The sequence below is a fragment of the Lathyrus oleraceus genome, chromosome 4 (genome assembly GCF_024323335.1).
Source record: "Lathyrus oleraceus cultivar Zhongwan6 chromosome 4, CAAS_Psat_ZW6_1.0, whole genome shotgun sequence".
In the NCBI taxonomy this organism is placed as follows: Eukaryota; Viridiplantae; Streptophyta; class Magnoliopsida; order Fabales; family Fabaceae; genus Lathyrus; species Lathyrus oleraceus.
This window is the reverse complement of record NC_066582.1, coordinates 49,791,096-49,818,255: the sequence shown is the minus strand read 5'-3', so window position 1 is coordinate 49,818,255 and position 27,160 is coordinate 49,791,096. Positions and strand designations below refer to the sequence as shown.

At 33.1% G+C, this 27,160-nt stretch overlaps 2 protein-coding genes across 3 annotated transcripts; one reads left to right on the top strand and one right to left on the bottom strand.

Annotated features, from left to right (window-relative positions):
* Positions 1–3,753: 3,753 nt before the first annotated feature.
* LOC127073183 (sugar transporter ERD6-like 6) lies at positions 3,754–26,173 on the bottom strand. 2 transcript variants are annotated; one of them, XM_051014312.1, is made up of 10 exons: positions 26,083–26,173; positions 25,927–25,979; positions 25,471–25,779; positions 5,322–5,464; positions 5,173–5,232; positions 4,892–4,957; positions 4,744–4,803; positions 4,525–4,639; positions 3,983–4,447; positions 3,754–3,895 (listed from the first exon to the last, which is right to left on the bottom strand). In XM_051014312.1, the coding sequence occupies exons 5-9, from the start codon at positions 5,215–5,217 to the stop codon at positions 4,335–4,337; spliced, it is 399 nt and encodes a 132-aa protein (XP_050870269.1). In that variant the 5' UTR covers positions 5,218–5,232; positions 5,322–5,464; positions 25,471–25,779; positions 25,927–25,979; positions 26,083–26,173; the 3' UTR covers positions 3,754–3,895; positions 3,983–4,334. The 2 variants fall into 2 exon arrangements, with proteins under 2 accessions (XP_050870269.1, XP_050870268.1); XM_051014311.1 differs by lacking the exon at positions 26,083–26,173 and having other exon boundaries at positions 25,471–25,640; positions 25,732–25,779; positions 25,927–26,076.
* LOC127135964 (uncharacterized) lies at positions 19,831–20,547 on the top strand. The gene has a single exon (XM_051062580.1). It carries the CDS (start codon positions 19,831–19,833, stop codon positions 20,545–20,547), a length of 717 nt encoding a protein of 238 aa, XP_050918537.1.
* Positions 26,174–27,160: the final 987 nt, after the last annotated feature.

Here is a 27,160-nt window from a genome sequence, read left to right as displayed (position 1 = left end):
GTTCTTGGAATTTTCAACTGTATCATAAAAACACCTTCTTAAATGGATACATGAAAAAGTATATGTAAGTTAATATCTAGACTTTAAAATTTTCAAGAATCTCTCTCACGTGTTCAAATTAAAAAAATACCTCTAATTTAAAGCGAACATCAAGGACTTAAGTTAACAAAAATTCAAAAAAAATTCATTAGAAACTAGACTAGGTGCAGGCAAAGAAGATGTATCAAACCAATATAAATACCGGTATACATTTTTCTCTATCTCTCACTTTTAAATTTTTATAAAGTTTGCATGTATATAGATTTTTATCGCTTTTTAGAATTGGATGATTTTTAAATCCTACACTTAAACTACAGTTTGATCAGCGCCGACTCAATCATATCGGAGGCCCAGTTCTAATTATAAAAATGGGTCCAATTTTTTTTAAAATACAATTATAATAATTTAAAAAAATATATCAAAAATACAATTATGTATTAATTAAAAATAAATTTAATTATAATTATTTTGAATTTTGATCAATCTTGATTTTTATATGTATTGAATTTTTAGAATAATATTTCTTTCAATTATTAAATTTTTTTAATAATATTTTATTTATTTTTATTAATATTTATGAAAAAAAATTCAAAATTTAAGGTTCTCTAATATTTGGGGTCCTGTGCTGCAGCACGTGCTGCACTTGCACAGATCCGATCCTAACTTTGATGATGAGTCAATTCTTAACGATGTTAGTACATATAGGCGCCGGTTGTTGTACTTGACCACTAATCTACCTAACATTTCTCATACTATCCAACCAAAAATTCAATTCATGTTTTGCTCGGATCATTACGACAAATTTGCACCTAGAGTCTTTAGATACTTGAATAATGCTCCATGTATTAGTCTCATATTTCCTCAAAAACCAGAACCTCAAATCCTTGGATTTAACCATGTTGATCGGGGGAGGTTCCTTAAATACTAGGTGTTCGATCTCTTAATATTGCTTCTTCTTTGGTCATTCTCTCATACCATAGAAACTGAAGCTGAATATTGAACACTAGATGCAACCATGAAGAAAGAGTTCTAAAAATTTTCAAACTCCAAAAGGAATAAATATGTACATGATTTAATATATATCTATGAATGTGGAAATCATAGGGTATAAGTTCATATAATAAAGATAGGTTCCTTATTTACCGATTTAATTCATAGTATCAATGAAAGTTAACTTACATATGGCATATGGTATAGAGAAAATAGGATGGAGAATTATATGATTATCCATCGATATTGATTTTTTATTCAAAATTACTATGAACCTTAATAGTGATTTCCATGGGAAGAAATTTAACATTTCTTTTAGATATTACTAGTTTCGTTTTTTATTCTAAATTGTTTTGGAAAAATATTTTATACTAAAATATAAGTCGTTTTATAATATCAATGAATCATTAATATTATTTTTTATATTATACATTTAAATATTTATTATTCTCTCTCTTTTTAATTATGTGAATTTGTCTTTTCAATACCATTAATAAATGAAAATTTTATAAAACCCTTCCTATCTTCTCTTTTTTATATTACAATTATTATATTTTTTAATAGGTGTGAAAAGTAAAAAATAATTTATAATAAAAAAGGGAGGGAGTAACTAGTAACAAATCCATTTGACTAAATTTATAATATAATTTGTCAACTTTTAATTTATATTTTCGAATCATTAGGACTTAGAGAGTTATGAAAATATGCTAATATAATCCACTAACTATGATTCTTTTAACCAAACAATACATTAAAAAACAAAGGTAATATGAATAAAATATTTAATAGTACTTAATTATTATAAATTTCAAAAGACAACATGTCAACCTCTCCAAAAATATCTTTCAACTAAACCGTAAAACCTTGAACTTCATCATTGCAGTAATACCAAAATTCATAACTTCTTTTTTCATCCTACAAAAGCATGAAAACAATACCAAAGCTCATAACGGTTTTTTCCATCCTACAAGAGCATGAAGAAATATATGAAATCTATATTGCTTATTCGAATATACAAAATGGACTATCAAAGTTGTGTTTGAATGAATCATAAATTTACTAAGTTTCATAATCATGCATAAAATAAAATATGTTGTAAAATCAAACCATATGTGTAACAACAATATACTTATTTGATAAAGTATAAGCGCTTAGAACACGTGTGTGCATTTATAAAAATATTTGTAACTTATTCTCGTTTATAAAAATAAATGTATCAACTGACTTTTTCTTATTTATAAAAATGTTTGTAACTTATTCTCGTCTATAAAAATAATAGTATTAACAATAGATTCTTATTGTTTATAAAAATATTTGTAACTTATTCTTGTTTATAAAAATAATTGTATCAAAAATACACTTTTCTCACTAATAAAAATATTTGTAACGTAATTTCATTTATAAAAATAATTGTATCAACGATAGACTTATTCCAGTTTATAAAAATATTTATAATTTATTTCCGTTTAAAAAAATAATTATATCAATAATAGACTTTTCTCCGTTTATAACAATATTTATAACTTATTCATATTTATATAAATAATTTTATCAACAATAAACTTTTCCCATTTATAAAAATATTTGTAACTTATTCCTGTTTATAAAAATAGTTGTATCAACAAAAGATATTTTTTTTTGTTTATAAAAATATTTGTTACTTATTTATGTTTATAAAAATAATTGTATCAACAATATATTTTTCCCGTTTATAAAAATATTTGTAACTTATTCTCGTTTATAAAAATAATTGTATCAATACTAGATTTTTCTGTTTATAAATTTATTAATAATTTATTTCTGTTTATAAAAATAATTGTATCAAAAATAGACTTATTCTCGTTTATAAAAATCATTTGTAACTTATTTTGTTTTAAAAAATAATTGTATTAACAATAGACTTTTTTTCCGTTTATAAAAATATTTGTAACTTGTTCTCGTTTATAAACATAATTGTATCAATTATAGGTTTTTCCGTTTATAAAAATATTTGTAACTTATTCTCGTTTATAAAATTATTGTATCAACAATATATTTTTTCTGGTTTATAAATATATTAATAACTTATACCCGTTTATAAATATAATTGTATCAATAATAGAATTTTTTACCGTTTATAAAAAAATATATACTTATTCATATTTATAAAAATAATTGTATCAACAATAGACTTTTTCCACTACGCCAAATAAGGGAAAAGAGGGCACTTTTTTTGGCCTATAACAGCGCTTTAAAGCGCCCTCTAATCTGGCGCTGGCATAGGTAAAGACAGCGTTTTTTTTCCTGGTGAAAGCGCTGTCTAAAGTGGCTCTTTAAGCCCTTTAAGGGCCACTTTAGAGGGCGCTTTTTAAAGAAAGCGCCCTCTAAAGTGGAAACATTTAAGGGTTTAGAGGACACTTTTACTGGAAAGCGCCCTCTAAAGTGGAAACTTTTAAGGGTTTAGAGGGCGCTTTTACTGGAAAACGCCCTCTAAAGTGGAAATTTAAAGGGTTTAGAGGGCGCTTATTTTGGGAAGCGCCCTCTAAAGTGGGTGGTTATTTAATTTTTTTTTTTAAAAAATGCTATATTTTTTTATTTATTTTAGACAACCTGTATATTGAAGTAGTAGTACACCCAAAACTGTATAATTTGAAGCCCTTTTTCACACATTGCATTCAACAAGCCTTATATACAACAATCCATACATATACAACAATCCACTGATATATAATCGTTTAACTTCTAAAGATTCTAAATATACAACCAATTCATAACTTAAAAAGAAATAAAACTAAGTAGCAAAAGCATCTCTGAGATGTATGTTTTTTTTGCTAGCAGCAGTCTTCTTAGCAACAACCTCTTTTTGTTCAATATCAATAGCATGAACCTAAAATATCATAAAATTAGTTAGGTGAAGTATAAGATCAAGAATTAACATTTTCTATGCATAAATATCATATAATTGTGTTTATACCTTTTTTTTTGATGCAACTGACTCGATTTGCTGCGTAATCCCCTTATATTTTTGGTCCCTTATCTTTTGAAGATAAAATTGATATTTGTTTAGATGGACATGTTCCATTGTTGTAGAGGGATACTTTCAAATATCCAGCATCATCATCTACGCGAATGAGGCTTGACGACAATGGAACATCTCCATCTAAACAAATATCAATTGATACTTTCAAGTATCCCTTGCCCCTTGGTATTTTTCATATTTAACAAGACCAAAGAGCACAAAAATGAATTGAGTTGATTCAGAAAAAAAAAATATGAATGTGAATACATGAGTGAACACTAGCTGAAGTGCTACTCGAAAGGAAACTTCATCTGAAAAACTGTTGTATTTCTTCAAGAGTTTTTCCCTTTGTCTCGGGGACCCAAATGGCAACAAATCCTGCTGTGAAAACACACACTGCAGTATATATTGTGAAGGTTCCTGATAAAAACATAGGAAGCTTCTGGTTAGAATCAATAGATATTTATAGAAAATTAACATAGGCAATGCACACAAACCTCCCGAACTCCAATCCAAGAGCAAATTTGCTGCTAATGTAACCAACCAGGAAAAGAACCAATTGGCAAGTGTTGCAAAACTTCCAGCTAGGCCTTTGATGTTAATCGGAAGAATCTATTATGTAAAATATATTCAACACATCAACTATCACATTATATTACAACAAAAGTTTGTTCATATAGGGTTGTCATGCATATTATTATTGAAGAAAATTGTACCTCAGACATTATAATCCATGGCATTGCTCCTAATCCCAGAGAGAATGCAATAACCATGACCTGAAAGAAATTGAAAGTTTATAATAATGAAGTTAGGGAAACAAACAATAGAAACCATCATTTGTGTAATAAAGTTGTATTTACACACCACAACTCCAGCCACCGATACGAGGCTCAATGTCGCATATAAATCAGAATCTGGTGATATATATTCCTGAGAGCAAATTCAACATAAAATATATTATCCATATAAAAAATCAAAAATATAAAGAAGAATTTACTGATATATAATCCTGTGAATCTGTGTTACAAATTTCTGAACATTTATGCATGAATGCATGTGTAATATCTAGTTAATGTATTATGTATATATAAAAATAAACAAAAAAAATGTTCAAAAAATATAACAAACAAAAAAATTATTATTACCTTCAAGTAGAATGATATTGAAACAACCAAAAGACTCAAAGCCATTGCAGATGAAGAAACCTGCAATAGGAGATTTTGATTAATCTCTTATTACCCTCCAAACAAATAGTAATGTGAATGCAAAAATTATCGAAAAAGCTCAGACTCACAATAAGTAAAAGCCGGCGACCAAATTTGTCTGCTAACTACAAAGTTAAAATCGTAGCAAGAACCTAAATGACATGTAAATATTGTTCAGATTATGGTCTGATAAATTTGGAGCGTTACAAATTTAGTTTCCTTTCGGTCGAACCTGAACAGCACCAAAAATGAACAATAGCGAACGTCAGAAGAGAAACCAAGTAATATGAAGATTAGAAAAATACCTATGGTGTCAAAATCGAACAGCTAACAACGAATTAATAGAAGGAGGAAACGTCGTAGATCTAACAGAGGTGGAAGGAGAACGCCTTAGAAGTAGCGAAAATCGTAGCAGTGAGAACCCTAACGTGAAAAAGAACGAAAATAACAGAGAGTGAAATAACAAAATGTGCAGTATGTTATAATTTTAATGTTTACTAAAGGGGACCTTAGAGGGCGCTTGTGGAAAAAAAGCGCCCTCTAAAGGGGGTCTAAGAGGGCGCTTATGAAAGCGCTCTCTAAGGCTTTCCAAAAGCGCTTTATAAACTGGAAATGCACATGGACTTATAGAGCGCTTTTTTAAAAGCGCCCTCTAAGGGTAACCTTAGAGGGCGCTTTCTAAAAAGCGCCCTGTATTGTTGTCCCTCTATCTCCTCCTTATTTTTTCGCTTCACCTTAGAGGGCGCTTTATTACAAAAGCGCCCTCTAAAGTGCGCTGTCTATTCCAGTTGTTCGCTCCTTATTTTTTCGCTTCACTTTAGAGTGCGTTTTTGTAATAAAGCGCCCTCTAAGGTGCGCTGTCTATTCCAGTTTTTGGCGTAGTGTTCCTATTTATAAAAATATTTGTAACTTACTCCCGTTTATAAAAATAATAGTATCGGCAATAGACTTTTTTCCGTTTACAAAAATATTTGTAACATATTCCCGTTATAAAAATAATTGTATCAACAATAGATTTTTCCTGGTTATAAAAATATTTGTAACTTTTTTCATTTATAAATATAAGTGTATCAACAATAAACTTTTATGAAATATTTATAACTTATTCTCTTTTATAAAAACAATTGTATCAAGAATTGAATTTTTCTCATTTATAAAAATATTTGTAACTTATTCTCATCTATAAAAATAATTGTATCAGCAATAGATTTTTTCCCGTTTATAAAAATATTTATAAGTTATTCTCGTTTATAAAAGTATTTGTAACTTATTCTCGTTTATAACAAAGAATACACTTTTTCTCGTTTATAATAAGTTCAACTAATGTAAAATAGACTAACAAAATAAAAGATCAATGAGACTAATGTTTATTTTTATTGACTCATTTGAATTTACTTATTACCATAAGTTTTGTGATACTATGCGATTGAGAAAACTTATAAAACCAACTAATGACACCAACTTATAACATTTTTCATAAGCTTTCTTATAAACTTATTTTGACAAGTTGTTCAAGTGCAAATGAATGACCTAACCGTGTTTGTTCTTATATTTTTAATAATTTACAACTTATTTTAATTAGATATAATTAAAACATTTACACAATTCAACCAAACACAAATTATAAAGATAATAAAATAAACATATGTAATATATATATGACATGTTTAATAAATTTGTCATTTTCATTGTTGTTTTATTTAGATATAAATTATGTCATAGCAATTGTGACTGCATATTGAAACTAGCGGAAATATACTCGAACGCATCACACGCTCAAATATATAATAGAGTCGCCATCGAACTTTATTTATTCTCGAAGGAAAGAGAAAATATCGATAAAACCCAGGAAAAGAGAAAATGGATAAGAAAGTCAGTTATGTAAGGGGAAAATATTAGCATCCCTCACTTCTGTTGTGCTCAACAGGAACCATTTTGATTGTTCTTGCTCGAGTGAGTGTTACTATCTAAAGATTACTCGTGAAAGGATAAATGGAAAAGGAGAAGAAATAGATAGAGTGATCAGTGAGGATTAGGGCCCTCATGCCTACGTATCCTTATAATGCAATAAGGAATTCAGAGCTTCGTAGTTTATAAAACTAATGGTGAGAGATGAAAGAAGTGTGATTAAGGTATGGTCTGAACCAAAGAATAATGTGGTTTGAATCTATAGGGTAGGTATATCTGAACCAACGAGAAAACTGACATCAAGTCAAAACAAATGGGTATTATCTATATACGACTGCAAAGTAAATGAATGTTTTCCTAAACAACAAGAGGACTGACAAGACAAACAAATTGGTTCAGAGGCATGCAATGGTTATTTGTCCAAATGTATATATATATATATATATATATATATATATAAAACTCAAAGAAATAGTGTGTTTGATTCAAAGGGAACAATATATCACATGGATGAATGATTGGTAGAAGATATTGAATGTAGGTAGTGAATAGTGAATGATAGGAGAAAAGAATGAATAAATAAATGTAAAAGAAGAATTAATAATTAATGTACTCACGGAGGATTTGAATCCTCGTGCCTATGTATTCCCACTATGCAATGAGAAAGTCAGAGTTTCGTAGTTCGTGGGACTAATGCGGAATAAAGAAAGAAAGAGTTTATTGGGTTACCAAGAGGCAAAGCAAATTGCTTGAATAACAGGAGTGTGACATTAACCAATAAGTTATATTTAGTCAAAGTTACAAAAGAGATATGATTGGCCTAAACACGAGAGATTTTACAATGCAACAGGGATTCGTCTAAGCACAAGAGGTCTTATAAGACGAACAATGAATAAGAGATGATTTGCCAACACACGAGAGGGTTTACATGGCAAAAGAGCTCAAAGGGGTTTGTCTAATCACAAGATTACTTATAAGTCAAACATGAATAAGGGAGTGGGCCTAAGTACAAGAGGATTGATAAGGCTCACAATGAATTAATAGGGTTTGCCAAAGCACAAGAGGACTAACAAGGCAAACAATGAATAATAATATGCCAAAGCACAATAGGTCTGACAATGAGAGTACGATTAATGATCCAAAGAGGAAAGAGTGATTGATGTGCTTGAAGAAGATCTTGTCAATTACTTGATTTTACTTACACTAAAGTCTATGAACAAATAAGAATACTTTGAATAGCTAGGGCCTATGTCCCGTACACAAATGTACTCTAGACAAGGGTAGGGGAAACTCAATCTCATCATTCTTCGTTGCTTAAGACTTGTGGCGTGTAACTCTCATCGTGATTGATAAGTAGTTGATAGGACATTTTAATTAATGATTCTGATAGTGCAACATTGCTTGTAGTAGGAGAAGACTTGACAATCATTTGATTCGAATTGTGCTAAAGTCTATGAATATAGGTGAATACGATGACCAACTGGGTCATTCGTCTCGTACCCAAACATATTCAAAATGAGGATAAGAATGATCCACTCTCACCCCTTCTTTATTGCTTAAGGTTCATGACACACAACTTGAATCAGGATTGAGAAGTGTTGAGAAACCTTTGTTGGGATTGAATTGTAGTCTAGTCTGTCTGTAATGTGAATGCTTTGTACTGACTTTGAAGTCTTGAACTTGGATTTGAATCTTGAGGTCTTGGGCTCTTGAGATCCAATATAACTTGAACACAATGGACTTGTCCTATCAAGTAATCAAGGGTCTTTTGATCACACGAATAGGCTTGGGGAATCGAGCACAGTGCAAAGGATTTGGTTGATCAAAATAAACTTTGATCAACACAACCAATGGGAAAGGGTCAGTTAATTTATGTACAATCTAATAAATGGATTACCCAGTCACTAAATCAACTCATTCTAAGCAAAACTCTAAACTAGGGGAACATGCAATGATTGAGGTAGAATCAATCAATTATCTCAATCGACAAAACAAACATGAGAAAAAAATGATTAAAATGGTCAATTAAACCCAAACAACTCAAGAACACAACTTAAAAGTTAATAACAAAGAGATTAAAACACAAGTATTTTTATCCGGGTTCGCTTGAAACTCAAAGCTACTCTAGTCCACCTGCCAAGGTGATTTTGCCTTATACATAAGACTTTAATCCACTATAATCAATAGATTATAATAATCATAAAGAATAACATTCTTTGTCTTCTCAAGGATCCAACTATACCCTAGTCTCCTTAAGGACTCACAAAGAATAACATTCTTTGTCTTCTCAAGGATCCGACTATACCCTAGTTTCCTTAAGGAATCAAACAAGTGTTACAAGTTGCTTCTATACAAGCAAACTTTACACAAATGATAAACAATTACTTAAAGAAAAATTGTGTACAAATATTAATAGCTTTTCACAAAGAAACATACTTGTCAAGTTGTTGTAGCACCGACAAATTTCTTCAAGTCTCCAAGTCTCACTTATATAGCATAAGAAAAAGACCGTTAGAGGGCAAAATGGGGAAAGTTCATAGAGCAACTGTCCACTATTGGATGGTGAAAGGAGTGATATTGCATATTGTCCTTCATCCATAAAATCAGTGACATATGTGATGTATAGTATTGTCCTTGCCCATGAAATTAGATAGTGGAAATGATATTTGATTCATAATATGTACTATTTGATCACATACCAATTTGATCTTATCTTCAAGTTCATTGGCTTCTAATGAAAGTTGATGAAGCATGAAATGGATAAACATAAAGCTGGATTCAGAAACTTTAGAATCTTTGGTCAGAACCTTGACAATGTCAGTAGTTTGGCTTGAGATCTTCAGTATCTTCAGAGTCTTCAGAATCTACAGTCAAAACCTTGATAACCTCAATCGTCTGACTTGAGATCTTCATAATCTTCAGCTAAGTAACACAACTTCAGAAGCTTGTCATTCTTCAAAAGTTTGTCATTCTTCAAAAGTTTAGTGATCAGAGTCACATCCAGAAGAGTCACATCTAGAAGCACACGCTGAGAGAATGTTGCAACAACAACATAGTGTCTCCTCATAAGCTTCTCAGGAGTGAAACAACACAAAAGCAGAAAGATCATTGCAACAACAACATTGATCATCTACTCAGAATCGGATTTGGAACTCATTATTCAGAAGCATATTTGGAACTCATTGTTCAGAAATAGATTTGGAACTCATTGTTCAGAAAATGATGATGTTGCACGTCATATACTCAGAATCAGAACTGATTGTTAAAGCTACACAATAACAAACCATTGGGGTACCAAAAATTTTCTCACACAAATACAACATTGTTATCATCAAAACTCAAGATATATATGAAAAACTAAATCTTATTCTAACAAATATGAGAGGAGCGGGCGCAGGCCCTAGTGGTGGTGTTCAAAGAGAAAGTCCTCGTTTGGGCCTTAGGCCCAAACTAAATTCAAAGCCACACAAACTAAGAGAACGCATATACAAGCTGAAACAACAAGGAAAGAAGGAAAACCGCTTATGTAGAAAAGCTGAAACAGCAACGCGATTTCAGAATTCGCGGATTCAACATTGCGTTTTGGAATTTAACAACATCATCATGTTCTCAGAGTTCATGGATTACGTTTCAGAGCATCGCGTTTGTGTGTAAGCATCATCATCGCGTTTTCAACCTCAACAGTGTTGTGCTTTCATAACAATCGCTCGCGTTCATCACATCATCTTATGGATTCACGTTTTGGATTTAAAGACGTATTCAACGATTCGAAGCTGTTGAATAAACTTTAATGTTAGAGTTAGTAGGTTTTAATAATAAGTTAATGGAGAGATTTGGAAGGTTAAGAGACAGTGGGAAAATTAAGAGTATTTACTATTTATCATAATTAGTAGAATAGCTAAAGTTTTTTTGTATGTATAAGAGTCCAAAATTGCATTCTAATAAAACACAGAAGTTTACAAACGAATCGTTTCTTCTGACAAATTGGCATCAGAGCTAATGGCAAATATGATGAATCAAATGCCGTTGCCACGGCTAACGAAGTTGAATTACGAAAACTGGAGTATCCAGATGAAAGCTCTTCTCGGATCTCTAGACGCGTGGGAGGTGACCAAAGATGGGTTTGAAGAACCAACAGATACTGAGGGATATACGGCAGCTCAAAACAAGGCGTTGAAAGAGACGCGATCGAAGGATAAAACGGCACTTTACATGCTGTTTAGGGCTGTTGATGAATCAGGCTTCGAAAAGATTGTCGGTTCGACTACGTCGAAAGAAGCGTGGGACACACTGGAGAAAGTGTTCAAAGGAGCAGATCGAGTAAAGCAAGTTCGACTCCAAACACTTCGTGGCGAATTGGAGAGGATGCAGATGAAGGAGTCAGAAAATGTATCTGACTACATCACGCGTGTACAAAAAGTGGTGAACCAACTCACCAGAAATGGCGAAATAGTAACTGATGCACAAGTTGTCGAAAAGATTTTGAGATCTTTAACAGATAAGTTTGAGAATATTGTGTGTGCAATAGAAGAGTCGAAGGACCTTTCGACGCTCGCAGTCGAAGAGCTCGCAGGTTCCCTTGAAGCACACGAACAACGTAAGATGAAAAAGAAGGAAGAAGGAGTAGAGGACGCAAATCAAACCAAGGAGCAAATCAAAGACGAAAAGGTACTCTTTTCTCAAAATTTTCGAGGAAGAGGACGTGGTCGTGGAGGACGTGACAGTGGTCGAAGTGGTAGAGGCAGCAACTTCGACAGAGGACAGTCGATCCAGCAAAATTGGCGTGGCAGAGGACGTGGTCAAAGAGGTGGTAGGTCGAACCATTCCAACTTTGAATGCTACAAGTGTGGGAAGTATGGCCATTATGCGAAGGATTGTAACTCATTCAAATGCTATAACTGTGATAAAGTGGGACATCTTGCAAAAGATTGTCGAATCGAAAAGAAGGTAGAAGAAACAACCAATCTAACCTTGGAAGCTGAAGCAAATGAAGGTTTTCTCTTGATGGCTCAAAATGAGATCAACACAAATGACAATGTTTGGTATCTTGACTCAGGAGCAAGTAACCATATGTGTGGTCACAAACACCTGTTCAAAGAAATGAGAAAGATTGAAGATGGCAATGTGTCTTTCGGAGATGCATCGAAAGTGAAGGTCGAAGGCAAAGGAACGATTCGTTATCTACAGAAAGATGGGTTGATTGGATCAATTCAAGATGTTTATTATGTACCAAATCTTAAGACCAACATCTTGAGTTTGGGACAACTTACAGAAAAAGGTTATTCGATACTTATGAAAGAACGAATACTGTATTTGAAGGACAAGCTGGGACATCTGATTGCTCGTGTCGAAATGGAGAGAAATCGAATGTACAAACTGAATCTGACAAACGTTCGAGAAAAATGTTTACAAGTAAGTGTCGAAGACAAAGCGTCACTATGGCATCTACGCTTTGGTCATCTACATCATGCTGGTTTAAGAAGGTTGGCGAAAAGGAACATGGTGCATGGACTACCAGATATGGATTATGAAGGAAAGTTCTGTGAAGAATGTGTGCTGAGCAAACAAACAAGAACTTCATTCCAAAAGAAGGCAGAATATCAAGCTAAGCATATCCTTGATTTGATTCACACCGACATATGTGGGCCAATCACGCCAGAATCTTTCAGTGGCAAAAGGTACTTTATTTCCTTTATCGACGATTACTCACGGAAGACATTGGTCTATTTCTTGAAAGAAAAGTCTGAAGCATTCGAGGTGTTCAAAAGGTTCAAAGTAATGGTGGAGAAGGAGACTGACAGACACATTAAAGCAGTTCGATCAGATAGAGGTGGTGAGTATACTTCGACAGCTTTTATGAAGTATTGTGAAGAGCAGGGTATAAGGAGATTTCTAACTGCAGCATACTCACCTCAACAAAATGGGGTGGCTGAAAGAAAGAATCGAACAGTCCTTGACATGGTTCGATCAATGCTTAAAAGCAAGAACATGCCAAAGGAATTTTGGGCAGAAGTTGTACAATGTGCAATTTATGTTCAAAATCGATGTCCACATTCGAAGTTAGAAGATCAAACACCACAAGAAGCGTGGAGCGGACAAAAGCCAACAGTCTCTCATCTCAAAGTATTTGGAAGTGTTGCTTATGCACACGTACCAGATCAACGAAGAACGAAACTTGAAGACAAAAGTCAGAAATACATACTCATTGGGTATGATGAGAAAACAAAAGGGTACAAGCTATTTGATCCCATAAGAAAGAAGGTGATAGTGAGTAGAGACGTTCGAATAAACGAAGCAAGTAAGTGGGACTGGAACAGTTCGACAGACGCTGTTGTCGAAGTTGAAGAACCATTTGTCGCTGTACCATCAAACATTTCGACAAAACTTGAAGATTCTGACGATGAAGATGAACCTACACAACCCAGAATGCGAAGTTTGCAAGATCTGTATGATTCGACAAGTGAAGTGCACCTTGTATGTCTCTTGGCAGATGCTGAAAACATCAGTTTTGAAGAAGCAGTACAAGACAAGAAGTGGAAAAGTGCCATGGACGAAGAGATGAGGGCGATTATCCACAACAACACTTGGGAGCTAGTTGAATTGCCAAAAGGTAGTCAACCCATTGGTGTAAAGTGGGTATTCAAGAAAAAGATGAATGCTCAAGGAGAAATAGAACGATACAAAGCGAGACTTGTTGCGAAGGGATACAAACAGAAAGCAGGAGTTGATTATGACGAAGTATTTGCACCCGTTGCAAGAATGGAGACAATTCGATTACTCATATCTCAAGCTGCTCAATTCAAATGGCCAATATTTCAAATGGATGTCAAAACAGATTTTCTGAATGGTGTACTAGAAGAAGAAGTCTATGTCGAACAACCACTCGGGTACATGAAAGCTGGAGAAGAGAAGAAGGTACTGAAATTGAAGAAAGCGTTATATGGGCTGAAGGAAGCACCGTGGGCATGGAACACACGTATCGACACATACTTCAAGGAGAACGGGTTCGAGCAATGTCCGTACGAACATGCCCTCTATGTGAAGAAAAAAGGAATGAATGTATTACTTGTTGCTCTCTATGTTGATGATCTTATTTTTCTGGGCAGTAATGATGAGATGATAGAAGAATTCAAAAGCACAATGACACGTGAATTCGAGATGATAGATTTAGGCTTGATGAGATTCTTTCTTGGTCTGGAAGTTCGACAAGAAGAAACAGGAATCTTCATCTCACAAGAAAAATATGCAAAAGAAATTTTGAAAAAATATAAGATGGAAAGCTGTAATCCGGCTTCGACGCCAATGGAACCAGGAACAAAACTGTCGAAATTTGATGGAGGAGAACGTGTCGAAGCAGGAAAATATCGAAGTTTGGTAGGAAGTCTTCGCTACCTCACATGTACAAGACCAGATATCTCATTAAGTGTAGGCATTGTAAGTCGATTCATGGAGGAGCCTGTTTACACACATTGGAAAGCATTGAAGCGAATTCTAAGGTACATCCAAGGAACAGTGTCACTTGGGATGTTTTACTCGAATTCAGACAAATACAAGCTGGTTGGTTACTCTGACAGTGATTGGTGCGGAGACATTGACGATCGAAAAAGCACTTTTGGATATGTGTTTTTCATGGGAAATACTGCATTCACTTGGCTTTCTAAAAAGCAGCCAATAGTAACACTTTCGACATGTGAAGCAGAATATGTAGCAGCATTCTGGTGTGTTTGTCATGCAATATGGCTCAGAAGATTGATGAGTAAAATGGAACTAGAACAGAAAGATGCTACAATAATACAAGTTGACAACAGGTCAGCAATTGAGTTAGCAAAGAATCCAGTAAACCATGAAAGGAGCAAACACATTGACGTTCGTTTTCACTTTATTCGAGAACACGTGAAGGAAGGAAGTGTCGAATTGAAGCATGTAGCAAGTAAGGACCAAGCAGCAGACATTTTCACAAAACCACTATCAAAAGAAATCTTCGACAGAGGGAAGAAATTGATAGGCATGATGAATAGAAGAAACGTTTAAGTTTACAGAGGAGTTTTGTTGAATAAACTTTAATGTTAGAGTTAGTAGGTTTTAATAATAAGTTAATGGAGAGATTTGGAAGGTTAAGAGACAGTGGGAAAATTAAGAGTATTTACTATTTATCATAATTAGTAGAATAGCTAAAGTTTTTTTGTATGTATAAGAGTCCAAAATTGCATTCTAATAAAACACAGAAGTTTACAAACGAATCGTTTCTTCTGACAGAAGCTTCATGAAATCAACAACAACTAACGAATTATGGATTAAAGCAAAAACTCACCGGTTTTGACGCAGCGACAGGTATGGATTCCTATAATACGCATCTTCCGTTTTGTTTTGTTGTGTTTGTGAGATTGATTGCGTGCGAAGAAGATGGTTGCGTGTTTTTGCGTGTTGCTATGCATTTGTTGCTCTGAGTTTGCTATGCGTTTTCGCGTGAATGAATGCGTTAACAATTGCTCTGAAACAAACACATTTTTATGCTTATGTTTTGATGAATGAGTGAAGAAGAATTTGTGTATGACTCAATGGAGAATTTGGATGATTTTTTCTCTATGATTGAATGAAGAAGTTTTGAGAAATGATTTTGGATTTTCTGATGATATGAGTGAAGAATGATATTTATAGCAATGGAAATTAGTTACGAAATTCACATGAAATCATTGTTAAATTGAAGAGTTAGTTATCAAATTCAGTTTTGGTTAGTATTAGATTCAAATGGTGAAAATGAATTTAGAGTGAAATTGTCTTGAATGTGGTTTTAATGTCATTTGCGTTGCATTTACAGTGGAATGGAAAATTAACTTGATATTAATGAATGTCGGTGATTTTTTTTTATTGTTAGTTAATTAACTTCAATGAAAATATTAGTTATAGAGGAAATGGAAAACTAGTTAAATGGTTTGCTAATGGTATGCTTGGTTAATTGGTTTTTGAATTGGAATAAATGGAAGTGATTCGTTAATTGGAAACCGATTTGTGCAGGATGTTAACAGACTTGGAATTTGGTTGGCATTGGCTTGAGGAGTTTGGAATTGGCTTGGCTTGGAATTTGGAAATGGCTTGGTGTAGAGCTTGCTTGTGTTTGGACTTGGCTATGGCTTTTGCTTGGAATGGATTGGATTTGTATCATTTGTAGTTTTCTTTTGTAAACTTTGAAGATTGTAATGGAAAATTGGATATTTAAAATATAAATGGCTTGTAATTCAAATGAGAATGGTTGAATTTTGAATTGAAAATGGTTTATACAATTTGAATTAAAAATTGTATGTTGTTATTTGAATATAAAAAGTAAAATTGAAATGTGAATTGAAATGAAATTGTAATTGGAATGTGAATTGAAAATATGAAAGGTTGGTTTATGAATTTGTACATGGAATTCGATTTTGAATGTATTTGGAAAAGAAGGTTATGGTTTAACGAAAATGAAATTGGTCATTTGAATTATGAAATTTGAAAGTTTAATGATTATGATTTACAAAGTGAAAATGACTTAAACAAAGGCAATGACTCAAAAACTTGAAAACGGATTAGGTTCAAATGTTGGTCTGGTTGGTCCGTTTGATGGTCCGTGACCTGGTCTGACCAAGAAATGAACCTGATAATGAACCTGATTCCTTGGTCCAAATGGTGGTCTGACCAAGAAATGGACCTGGTCATGGACTTGGTCATGAACCTGATTTCTTGGTCCAAATGATGGTCAGACCAAGAAATGGACCGAGAAACGAACCAGGTCCCTTAGGCATGGAAAAACCAATGAAACGAGGACTTTAAAAATGAAATATGGATGAATGAATGAAAATAGGTTTTTAAGGGTCAAGGAAAAGTCAGTTGAGTTTGGTCAATTGGTTGACCAAAAAGTCAAATGTTGACCAAAAGTCAACTGTAACAAATTTGGCCAAAAATGTAACTTTTGTATGTACATGGATAATCTGTAAGGAAATGAATGAAAATATGAATGAGAATGACATTTAGATGGATTATATGAATTGAAATGAATCAAAAAATGACTGTAGACCGATGATCTTGACAACATCATATGAATGGATTCAAAGACCATGAATCAAAATTTACAATCTTGAAAACACCATATGAATGGACATGTAGATTAGGTGACAATATGTATGATAAGATGGTCAACCAATGAGCTAGGATTTCAGTTAATTACAAGGTCAGAAGTCAAATCACAAGGGCATACAAGTACCAAGCATCCCTGATTAGGGTTTCAGGACCAAGACAATGCTCAAGAGTTAATGACAAGATCCCAGGGGAACAAAGCCAAGAATCAGGGTTTTGATGTCATGTTATGTGGTCTCATTGAATCCCAAAGATCGAGAAATTAGGGTTTTACCCCCACGATGAACAAGTGTCACAAACCTCAAGCAAAACCAAAATTTTGTTATTCACAAGCTTTGAATATGTGATGTTTATGAGACTGTGTTAATATTAATGCATGATGCATATAAATGAATACAGATGAATCTTAATGTATATGTTTGATGAAATATGAAAAGTGGGGGGAAAATTTTGAGGTATGACACACATGCTATAAAAAAATTATATAAAGAAGCTAGAATTTATTAGCTTTTCAAGTGTAAAATATGATAGCTATAAGCAAATTGACCAATGTAGCGAACTTTAGAGTGACTTTGGTTGCCAAATCATGAAATACTATTTTTCATTTGATTGTTCTATTCACTGTTTTATAGAAACTACAAAATAATGTCTAAAAAATGTCAATTTCAAATTTACTCTTAAAATAAAAAAAAATCAATTTAAACCTCAGTATGAAAAGAATTGAACTAATATATGAGGGTATAAGAAGTATTAAAATACGTTCTGCTACTTTGCTTCACATTTTTTCTTCTTAGCAACCTCCTAACAGTAATCCCATAATAATAGTAATTATAGAGATATTACTCAATAAACTATAATTTGACTGGAATACATAACGTAACAGTTAAGGTGTGTTTGTTTGATGGATTAAAATTATAATCCCGGGAATATCATTCTTAGGAATAGTATTGCCAGGAACTTTATTCTCATCAATGTGTTTGGCAAAATCAATAAAGTTCCTAGGAATATTTTTAAGTTTTATTTAGTTAAATTTTAAAAATTAAAAACAAATGTGTTAAAATAACATGAGAGTGAGAAGTTATGGTTGGTTATTTTTTATTCCCATGGGAATATAAGATTCCCATCCTTTGACATGAGAATAAAAATGGAGAAATTTAGGGGGTGTTTGTTTCATGGATACAAATGTTATTCCCGGGAATATGACATTGGAATTCACATATTCCCTTGTTTCTTTCAAGTTTTGATAATTTATGTCGGGGTACTTTTTATTCCTAGGAATATGTTTTGTTCATGAATTTCTCCATTTTTATTCCCATGTCAAAGGATGAGAATCTTATATTCCCATGGAAATATAAAATAACCAACCATAACTTCCCACTTTCATGTTATTTTAACATATTTATTTTTTAATTTTTAATTTTTAAAATTTAATTAAATAAAACTTAAAAATATTTCTGGGAACTTTACTCATTTGCCAAACACATTGATGGGAATAAAGTTCCTGACAATAATATTCCTAGGAATGATATTCCCGGGATTATAATTTTAATCCATCAAACAAACACACCCTTATGAACAAAACATATTCCTAGGAATAAAAAATACCCAGGCATAAACTATCAAAACTTGAAACAAACAAGGGAATATGTGAATTCCAATGTCATATTCTCGGGAATAACATTTGTATCCACGAAACAAACACCCCCTTAGTAAAATGCGATCTTTTAAGGTATCAACCATGGAAAAAAATTATGTAGCAGGAAAATAGTCTTTATTATTGTTGAAAAATTGATGTGAATTTGAAAGAGTCATCCTATTAATTAATTGAAGTTAATTAGGTGGAAATTAATTAATTAATATTAATTAATAAGGTTAATTGTTATGCACTGTCGGTGTAATTTTTTTTACACTGTCAATACATCACAATCATCCGTTTGGGTTACTTTACATGTGATTATAGAAAAAGTCAAACTTCTCTAAAAAATCAATGACTGTGATTAACTGACAGCATAAAATATGTTTACACTGTCAGTGCATTTCAATTAAACTCTTAATTAATTATTAATTAATAATTATAAGGTGTCACTCATCAAAATCTAATTTTAACCTAATTTTGACTAAGTAATACTCTCTCACTTTTTTTCTCCACTTAATTAAATCATTTACCTATAAATAGGGTTTCTCAATTCAATTGCAAATTGCTCCAGATTTCTGAATTTTTGGAATCTCTCTTCTCCCTCTTTATTCTCTTCATCTCAAATTATTTCTATTCTTCTTTATTTTTCGAGTGACTTATTATGCCATCAACGACTGAATTTTTTCAGATACTACGAGTGGTTCAAACACCATCTGAAGGTGTATTTCTTTGAACGATTTATTACAGTGCAAGTGATAATCGTAAAATTGAACAGGCTGTTTTATCCTGGAGACGTCGTCGAAACTCGACTGCATTGCATAATTATTGGCAATACGGCGAAACGTCTTAAAGAAAGTGACCTAGTACGCGACTCGTCCTGATAATTTTCTTTGTGGCAAATTTTTCAAAACTAAAAACAACAATTTTGAGACGTTGTTTTAACTTCCATGGCTACTGAGAAAATTATCGGTACTACTGCGGCCGCTGCTGTCTCTGACAAACCATTCAAGTTTGAGGGTTTTCACTTCAAACATTGGCAAGTTAAGATGAAAATTTTCTTAACTTTAAAGAAGGCTGCCCACGTTCTGACTAAGGATATCCCTGTTGCTAATTCTGGATCACCTGAACAAACTAATGGTAAGAACTCTACAAATTCAGATGGAACTCCTAAAACTGATGAATCTGCGAGTAATCTACAGCTCAGGAAAGAAACCGACTTATGGCATGAGAGTGATTATCTCTGTAAAAATCTCATTTTGAATAGTCTTGCTGACGATATGTACGATTACTATAGTAATTGTAAGACTGCTAAACAGGTATGGGAAGCTCTGCAGAAGAAGTATGATACTGAAGAAGCATGTGCAAAGAAATATGTTGTCAGCCGCTACTTAAACTATAAGATGGTGGATGAAAGGTCTGTGGAAGCTCAAAGCCACGAAATTCAAAAAATTGCTCATGAAATCATAACTAAAGGTATGCCACTCGAGGAACAATTTCAAGTTGCTGTTATAATTGACAAATTGCCCCCTGGTTGGAAAGATTTCAAAAATTTGCTTCAGCACAAAACAAAAGAGTTTTCAATCGAGAGTCTGATCACTCGCCTCCGAATTGAAGAGGAATCTAGGAGACAAGATCATAAAGATGAAGTCTTAGTTTTTTTCTAACAACCAAAAGAGATTCGGTGCGGTTCTGAAGCCTACGAGAAAACCATTAAAGAATCAGAACCGCAATGCTGTGAACCGAATTAAGAATGGGAATCCCTCAATGGCTCCATATGCTCCGATTGCTAGACAGAAACCACCACCACAGAGAAATGACGCTTGCTTTAACTATGGAAAGCCGGGTCATATGGCTAAGAAATGTAAGAGCAGGCCTAAACCTGTTGGCTCTAATGCACAAGTTAACCTGACTGATGAGCAATTCATTGCTATGATCACAGAAATTAACATGGTTGGTGGAAGTGATGGTTGGTGGATAGACACTGGTGCCTCACATCATGTCTGTTATGATTGTGTTATGTTCAAGACATACACGAATGCTGAAGATAAGAAATTGTTGTTGGGAGATGCTCACACCACTAATGTTGCTGGAGAGGTTGAGCTGAACTTCACCTCAGGAAAGACTTTGATCTTGAAGGACGTCATGCATGTTCCTGAAATTAGGAAGAATCTTGCTTCTGGTTTTCTTTTAAATAAGACATGGTTTAGTCAGTCTATTAGGGAAAATTTGTACACCATCACTAAGAATGGTATTTTTGTTGGGAAAGGGTATGCCACTGATGGAATGTTTAAGTTGAATGTTGAATTGAATAAAAAAATTCCTTCTGTTTACTCTTTGTATGATTTTAATATTTGGCATGCTAGACTTTGTCATTTTAATAAGCGAGTTATTTCTAATGCATGAAACTTAGGCCCAATCCCTAAATTAAATGTCAATGATTCAAATAAATGTGAATATTGTAGTCAAGCTAAAATAACTAAGACTTCGCGTAAATCAATCATTAAAGAATCCGATCCCCTAGATCTTATACACTCTGATATATGCGAATTAGATGGCACTTTAACTAGAAATAGTAGACATTATTTCATCACCTTTATTGACGATTGTTCTGATTATACTTATGTGTACTTAATGAAGAATAAAAGTGAAACGCTTGACATGTTTAAGATGTATGTAACTGAAATTGAGAATCAACTTAGTAAGAAGATTAAGAGACTTCGTAGTGATATGGGAACTGGATACGATTATGGGTTATGTAATGAGTTTTACAATAAACATGGAATTATACATGAAACGATTGCTCAATATTTTCCTGAAATGAATGGTAAAGCAGAAAGAAAGAATAGAACTCTTACTGAACTTGTTGTTGCAATTATGATGAATTTTAGTGCTGCACCTCACTGGTGGGGGGGGGGGGGGGATTTTATTGACTGTTTGTTATATCCTGAATAGAGTTCCCAAGTCAAAAAGTAAAATCTCTCCTTATGAGATATTAAAGAAAAGAAAACCAAACTTGACTTATTTGAGAACTTGGGGCTGTCTGGCTTATGTCAGAATTTCGTATCCAAAATGAGTTAAACTCGCTAGTAGAGCCTATGAATGTGTATTCATTAGGTATGCAGCAAACAGTAAGGCATATAGGTTTTATGACCTAAATGAAAAAGTGATCATAGAATAAAATGATGTTGAATTCTATGAAGATAATTTTCCTTTCAAATCGAGAAATGGTGGGGGCACCCAATCGAGTCAAATTCCCGTGATTAGAAGCACAGAAAGCGATGACAATGTAGAAATAGAACTTCGACGAAGTAAAAGAGTAAGAATTGCTAAAGACTATGGGCTTGATTATGCAGCTTATAATGTAGAAGAAGATCCAATAAATCTTCAAGAAGTCTTATCATCTCTAGATGCAGATTTATGGCAAGAGGCTATTAATGATGAGATAGAATCTCTAGAAACTAACAAGACTTGACACTTAGTAGACTTGCGTTCTGGTTGCAAACCAATCGGTTGTAAATGGGTTTTGAAAAAGAAACTAAAACCTAATGGAACTATTGATAAATACAAGGCTCGCCTTGTAGCCAAGGGTTTTAGACAAAGAGAAAACATAGATTTCTTCGACACCTTATCTCTAGTGACTAGAATTACATCCATTAGGGTACTTATTTCAATAGCTACTATTTATAACCTAATAGTACATCAAATGGATGTTAAAACATATTTTTTAAATGGTGACTTAGAAGAAGAAATCTATATCTAACAATCGGAAGGGTTTGTGATCTATGGACAAGAAAATAAGGTTTGTAAGTTAGACAAGTCTCTGTATGGACTAAAACAAGCTCCTAAACAATGGCATGAAAAGTTTGATAACTTAATGATATCGAATGGGTACAAAGTGAAAGAAAGTGACAAATGCATTTATTATAAAATTGAGAATCAGATATGCACTATCATATGTCTCTGTGTTGACGATCTACTCGTATTTGGATCAAACATTCAGACCATTAATGATGTGAAATCATTGTTGTGCAACAACTTTGACATGAAAGACCTCGGAGAAGCAAGCGTGATCCTTGGTATCAAGATCACGAGATCCGAACAAGGAATTTCTTTGGATCAATCACACTATGTGGAAAAGATCTTAAAGAAATATAAATACTTTGATTGTAAACCTACGTGCACACCATATGATCCAAGTGTGAAATTGTTTAAGAACACTAGTGAAAGTATCAGACAAACAGAATATGCGAGCATCATTGGCAGTCTTAGGTATGTCACTGATTGTACTAGACCCGACATTGCATATGTCGTAGGACTATTGTGCAGGTTTACGAGTAGACCGAGTAACGAGCACTGACAACCTATTGAGCGAGTCATGAGGTACCTTAAAAAGACCATGGATCTCGGCCTACATTATCAGAAATTTCTTGCTGTATTAGAAGGGTACAATGATGCAGATTGGAACACCTTATCGAATGATTCCAAAGCTACAAGCAGCTATATGTTTAATATAGGTGGGGGAGCAGTGTCTTGGGAATCAAAGAAACAGATTATCCTGGATCAGTCCACAATAAAGTATGAGATAATAGCACTAGCCATAACTAGTGAAGAAGCAAGTTGGTTAAGATGCTTGCTAGTTGAGATCTCTTTATGGGAAAAATCTATGCCAGTTGTGTTGATCCAATGCGATAGTACCGCGACTATTACAAAAATTGAGAACCGTTATTATAATGGTAAAAGACGTCAAATAAGAAGAAAGCACGGAAACACCAGAGATTGTATCTCTAAAGGAGCTGTAAGAGTGGATCATATACACACTGATGAAAATTTAGCAGATCCTTTGACGAAAGGATTAGCTAGAGAGAAAGTCCACAATACATCTAAGAAGATGAGACTAATGCCTATAAAGAAATGAGTTACTCATGATGGTAACCCGACTTAGATGATTGGAGATTCCAAGAAATATGTTCAAAGGATAATAACAAGTTATGAGTAATATGAGATGATCATGCAAGTGAAGCATGAATCCTGAAGTAATAAGAGGACGAGATGATAAAAGCTCTTAATGAGATCTATATTCTGTATGAGGGAGTACCTAGGCTATAGGAGTACTCTTGATAGACCCACCTTTGTGATTGTGGAACTTGGGTCGATTCCTATGGAATTTCGGGACAGAATTCCTAGACCCTTCACTAAACCGGGATACACGTGCAGGGCCATTAAAGCACGGACGATTAGAATACACCTTAAGAAAAGGTTGTGTGCGGGTCTGATGTCTGAGATAGAGTTCAAGACAATTGTGTCACTCTTGTTGAATCAGAATCTTACTTGCTACGCAAAGGTTCAAGTCGTAGACATCTTTACTTATGCAGAATCTTAGAAACCTTTGACGTTACTTCTAAAATCACCTTTTAAATTCAAGTGGGAGATTGTTGAAAAATTGATGTGAATTTGAAAGAGTCATCCCATTAATTAATGGAAGTTAATTAGGTGGAAATTAATTAATTAATATTAATTAATATTAATTAATTAATAATTAATAATTATAAAGAGTCACTCATCGAAACTTAGTTTTAACTAAGGAACTCCCTCCTATTTTTTTCTCTCCACTTAATTGAATCCTTTACATATAAATAAGGTTCCTCAGTTTAGTTGCAAGTTGCTCTAGATTTTTGAATTTTTGGGATCTCTCTTCTCCCTCTTTATTCTCTTCATCTCAAATTATTTATATTCTTCTTTATTTTTCGAGCGGCTTATTGTGCCATCAACAACTAAATTTTTTCAGATACCACGAGTGATTTAAACACTATCCAATGTGTATTTCTTTGAACGATTTATTACGGTGTAAGTGATAATCATAAAATTGAACTGACTGTTTTATCCTAGAGACGTCGTCGAAACTCGACTACATTGCATAATTATTGACAATACGAAGAAACATCTTAAAGAAAACGACCTAATACGCGACTCGTTCCGATAATTTTCTTTGTGGCAAATATTTCAAAACCGAAAACAACAATTATGATTTCTGAATCATAACCACAAATCTATGGATCTATTAGCAGAGTTGCAACTTCCCGCTTTTGAGCTAAGTCATGCCCTTTCTATTTCAATCTATACAAATATGAATAAGTTGACGATTAAAACATCTATACAAATAAGCATATATGTCTATGCAAAGAATAGCCTGGCCCGCCAACCACAATTAAACAAACTAAAACTTATAGAACCGAAATTATTAAGTAAACTTGTTTCTTTTCATTTTAATTGTTTCTAATTTTATTTTATTTTTTCCTTCAGTTATTATCTGCTAAATGATTCAATATCTTCATCAGTTATACATGGATGGAAGTTACAAAGGAGATAGATATGTGTATGGAGCATCATTCTGAAGGAAAGAAACATGATGTTGCAGAAAATAAGGTTCGGTCATGATGTTGCAGAAAATAAGGATTGAGACTATATTATTGCTATAACAATGAGAAAAGACTTACTACCCATATTAACAAAAATGTCAATATTCAAACCTATATAATTCTAGTGACCAATATAATTCTACTCAATACAAAAAGAAAATGCCAACTTACTTGCCGAGTCTCATAATCGGAATCAGAACCATCAAAATCAGACATAAGAAGGATTAGTCGGCATCGTATTTGAGCTTATCATAATCGGCCGATTGTTCACCGGAATCTGAGATTTTCTCGTGGGATCTGGGATTTGCTTGTCAGGTTCTAGGATTTGTTTGCCGACAACACTGTTTGGGAAGGAGAGATTATAAAAAACAAAATATTATAGTGGAATAATAATTTGCATGAATAGAATCATAGTGGAAATTGAATATTAACCATTCAAACTTATCTCAAATCAAAATCAGATTCAAACATTAATCTCATCTGAAAAAGAAAAATCATATTCAAATATCAATCTTATCTGAATCGAAAACAAGAAAAATAAAGGCTTAGAGAAGAAAGAAGAGATTGTTCAATAACCAAAAGAAAAATTAGTTAGTAAAAAAACAGAAGAACGAAGAAATCATTCACCTTCAAATTTTCAATAAATCAAATTTTTCTTCAGTCTTCGTGGTTGCTTTCTTCTGCAAGATTCCAGCCAAAAATCAATGGTTAAAGTTAGATGAAAGGATTACTTTTGAATGACATAACCACAGAAGAAATATTTAGTAGAAAGAATAGGTTTACTTTCTAAGTGTAGATTGAAGGGATTTGCAAATTTCAGTGTGACTTTTCAATACACTATTTATTCATTGAGCATACTGTATTTTGAATTATCTTTGAAAAATGACAAATAACTTTTGAATTCTGCATAAGTAACCTGAAATAATAATGAGTAATGGTAAAAAAGAATGGTAAACATTGAGTAAATCATTTAAAACTTGGTATTAATTAATAAGGTAAGAGTTTTAAGATAGAAATAACTCTCTAATTAGAAGAAAAAAAATACTTGGATTAAGAAAGGTTTAATGGTCAATTCTAAAGAATCTTCTTTTGATAGTAGATTGTATAATACTCAATTAAAATAAAATGAATGTGAATGATCCTTACAAAGACGACATTGTTGTTGACGATAAAATTTTCCAGTATGTTTTGACTTTGGGAAGTATAATTAGGGAATTTTTTAATGCACCTTATATGGTACTTAGGAACTATGTGAAAATACTTAAATGCCCCCATATTCTGGAGATGTATTTCCGAACGTATCTAATTTTAAATTAACGTTAAAATATTCCGGAGATGCATCTTCGAACTTATTTTAGAGATGCATCTTTGGAATGTTTTGGAGCTTATACCGCGTCAGAACCCTTCTCTTTCCTCATTTCTGATATTTTTCAGATCATCTTCAAACTATCTCAAACTATTTCTCATCACCAAGTCCAAATCAAACAACCAAACTCAAAGGATTTTCAATCAACATCAGAAACATCATCCAACATTGAAGCAAATTGAAAAATTGTAAGTTTTTTGATGTCTTGAAAAGTTTTTGAGTTTTTGTGTAAATGAGTAGAAATTGATTATTAAGGTTAGAAATGAGTAGAAATTGCATGAATGATAGTTTATACATAATGTAAAACATGTTTGTTGGCTGAAAATGATGATTAAACCATTATTTTTTGTGTTTACATGTGTGCATTGGCGCCATTGATGCACCTACTGTCTTGCAGAAAATTACACATATGCATCTTCAAGATTTTTCAACATTTAAGATTTCCAGTAACCGGAGATGCATCTCCAGAATTTTCTCTATCTTTTTTTATTTATT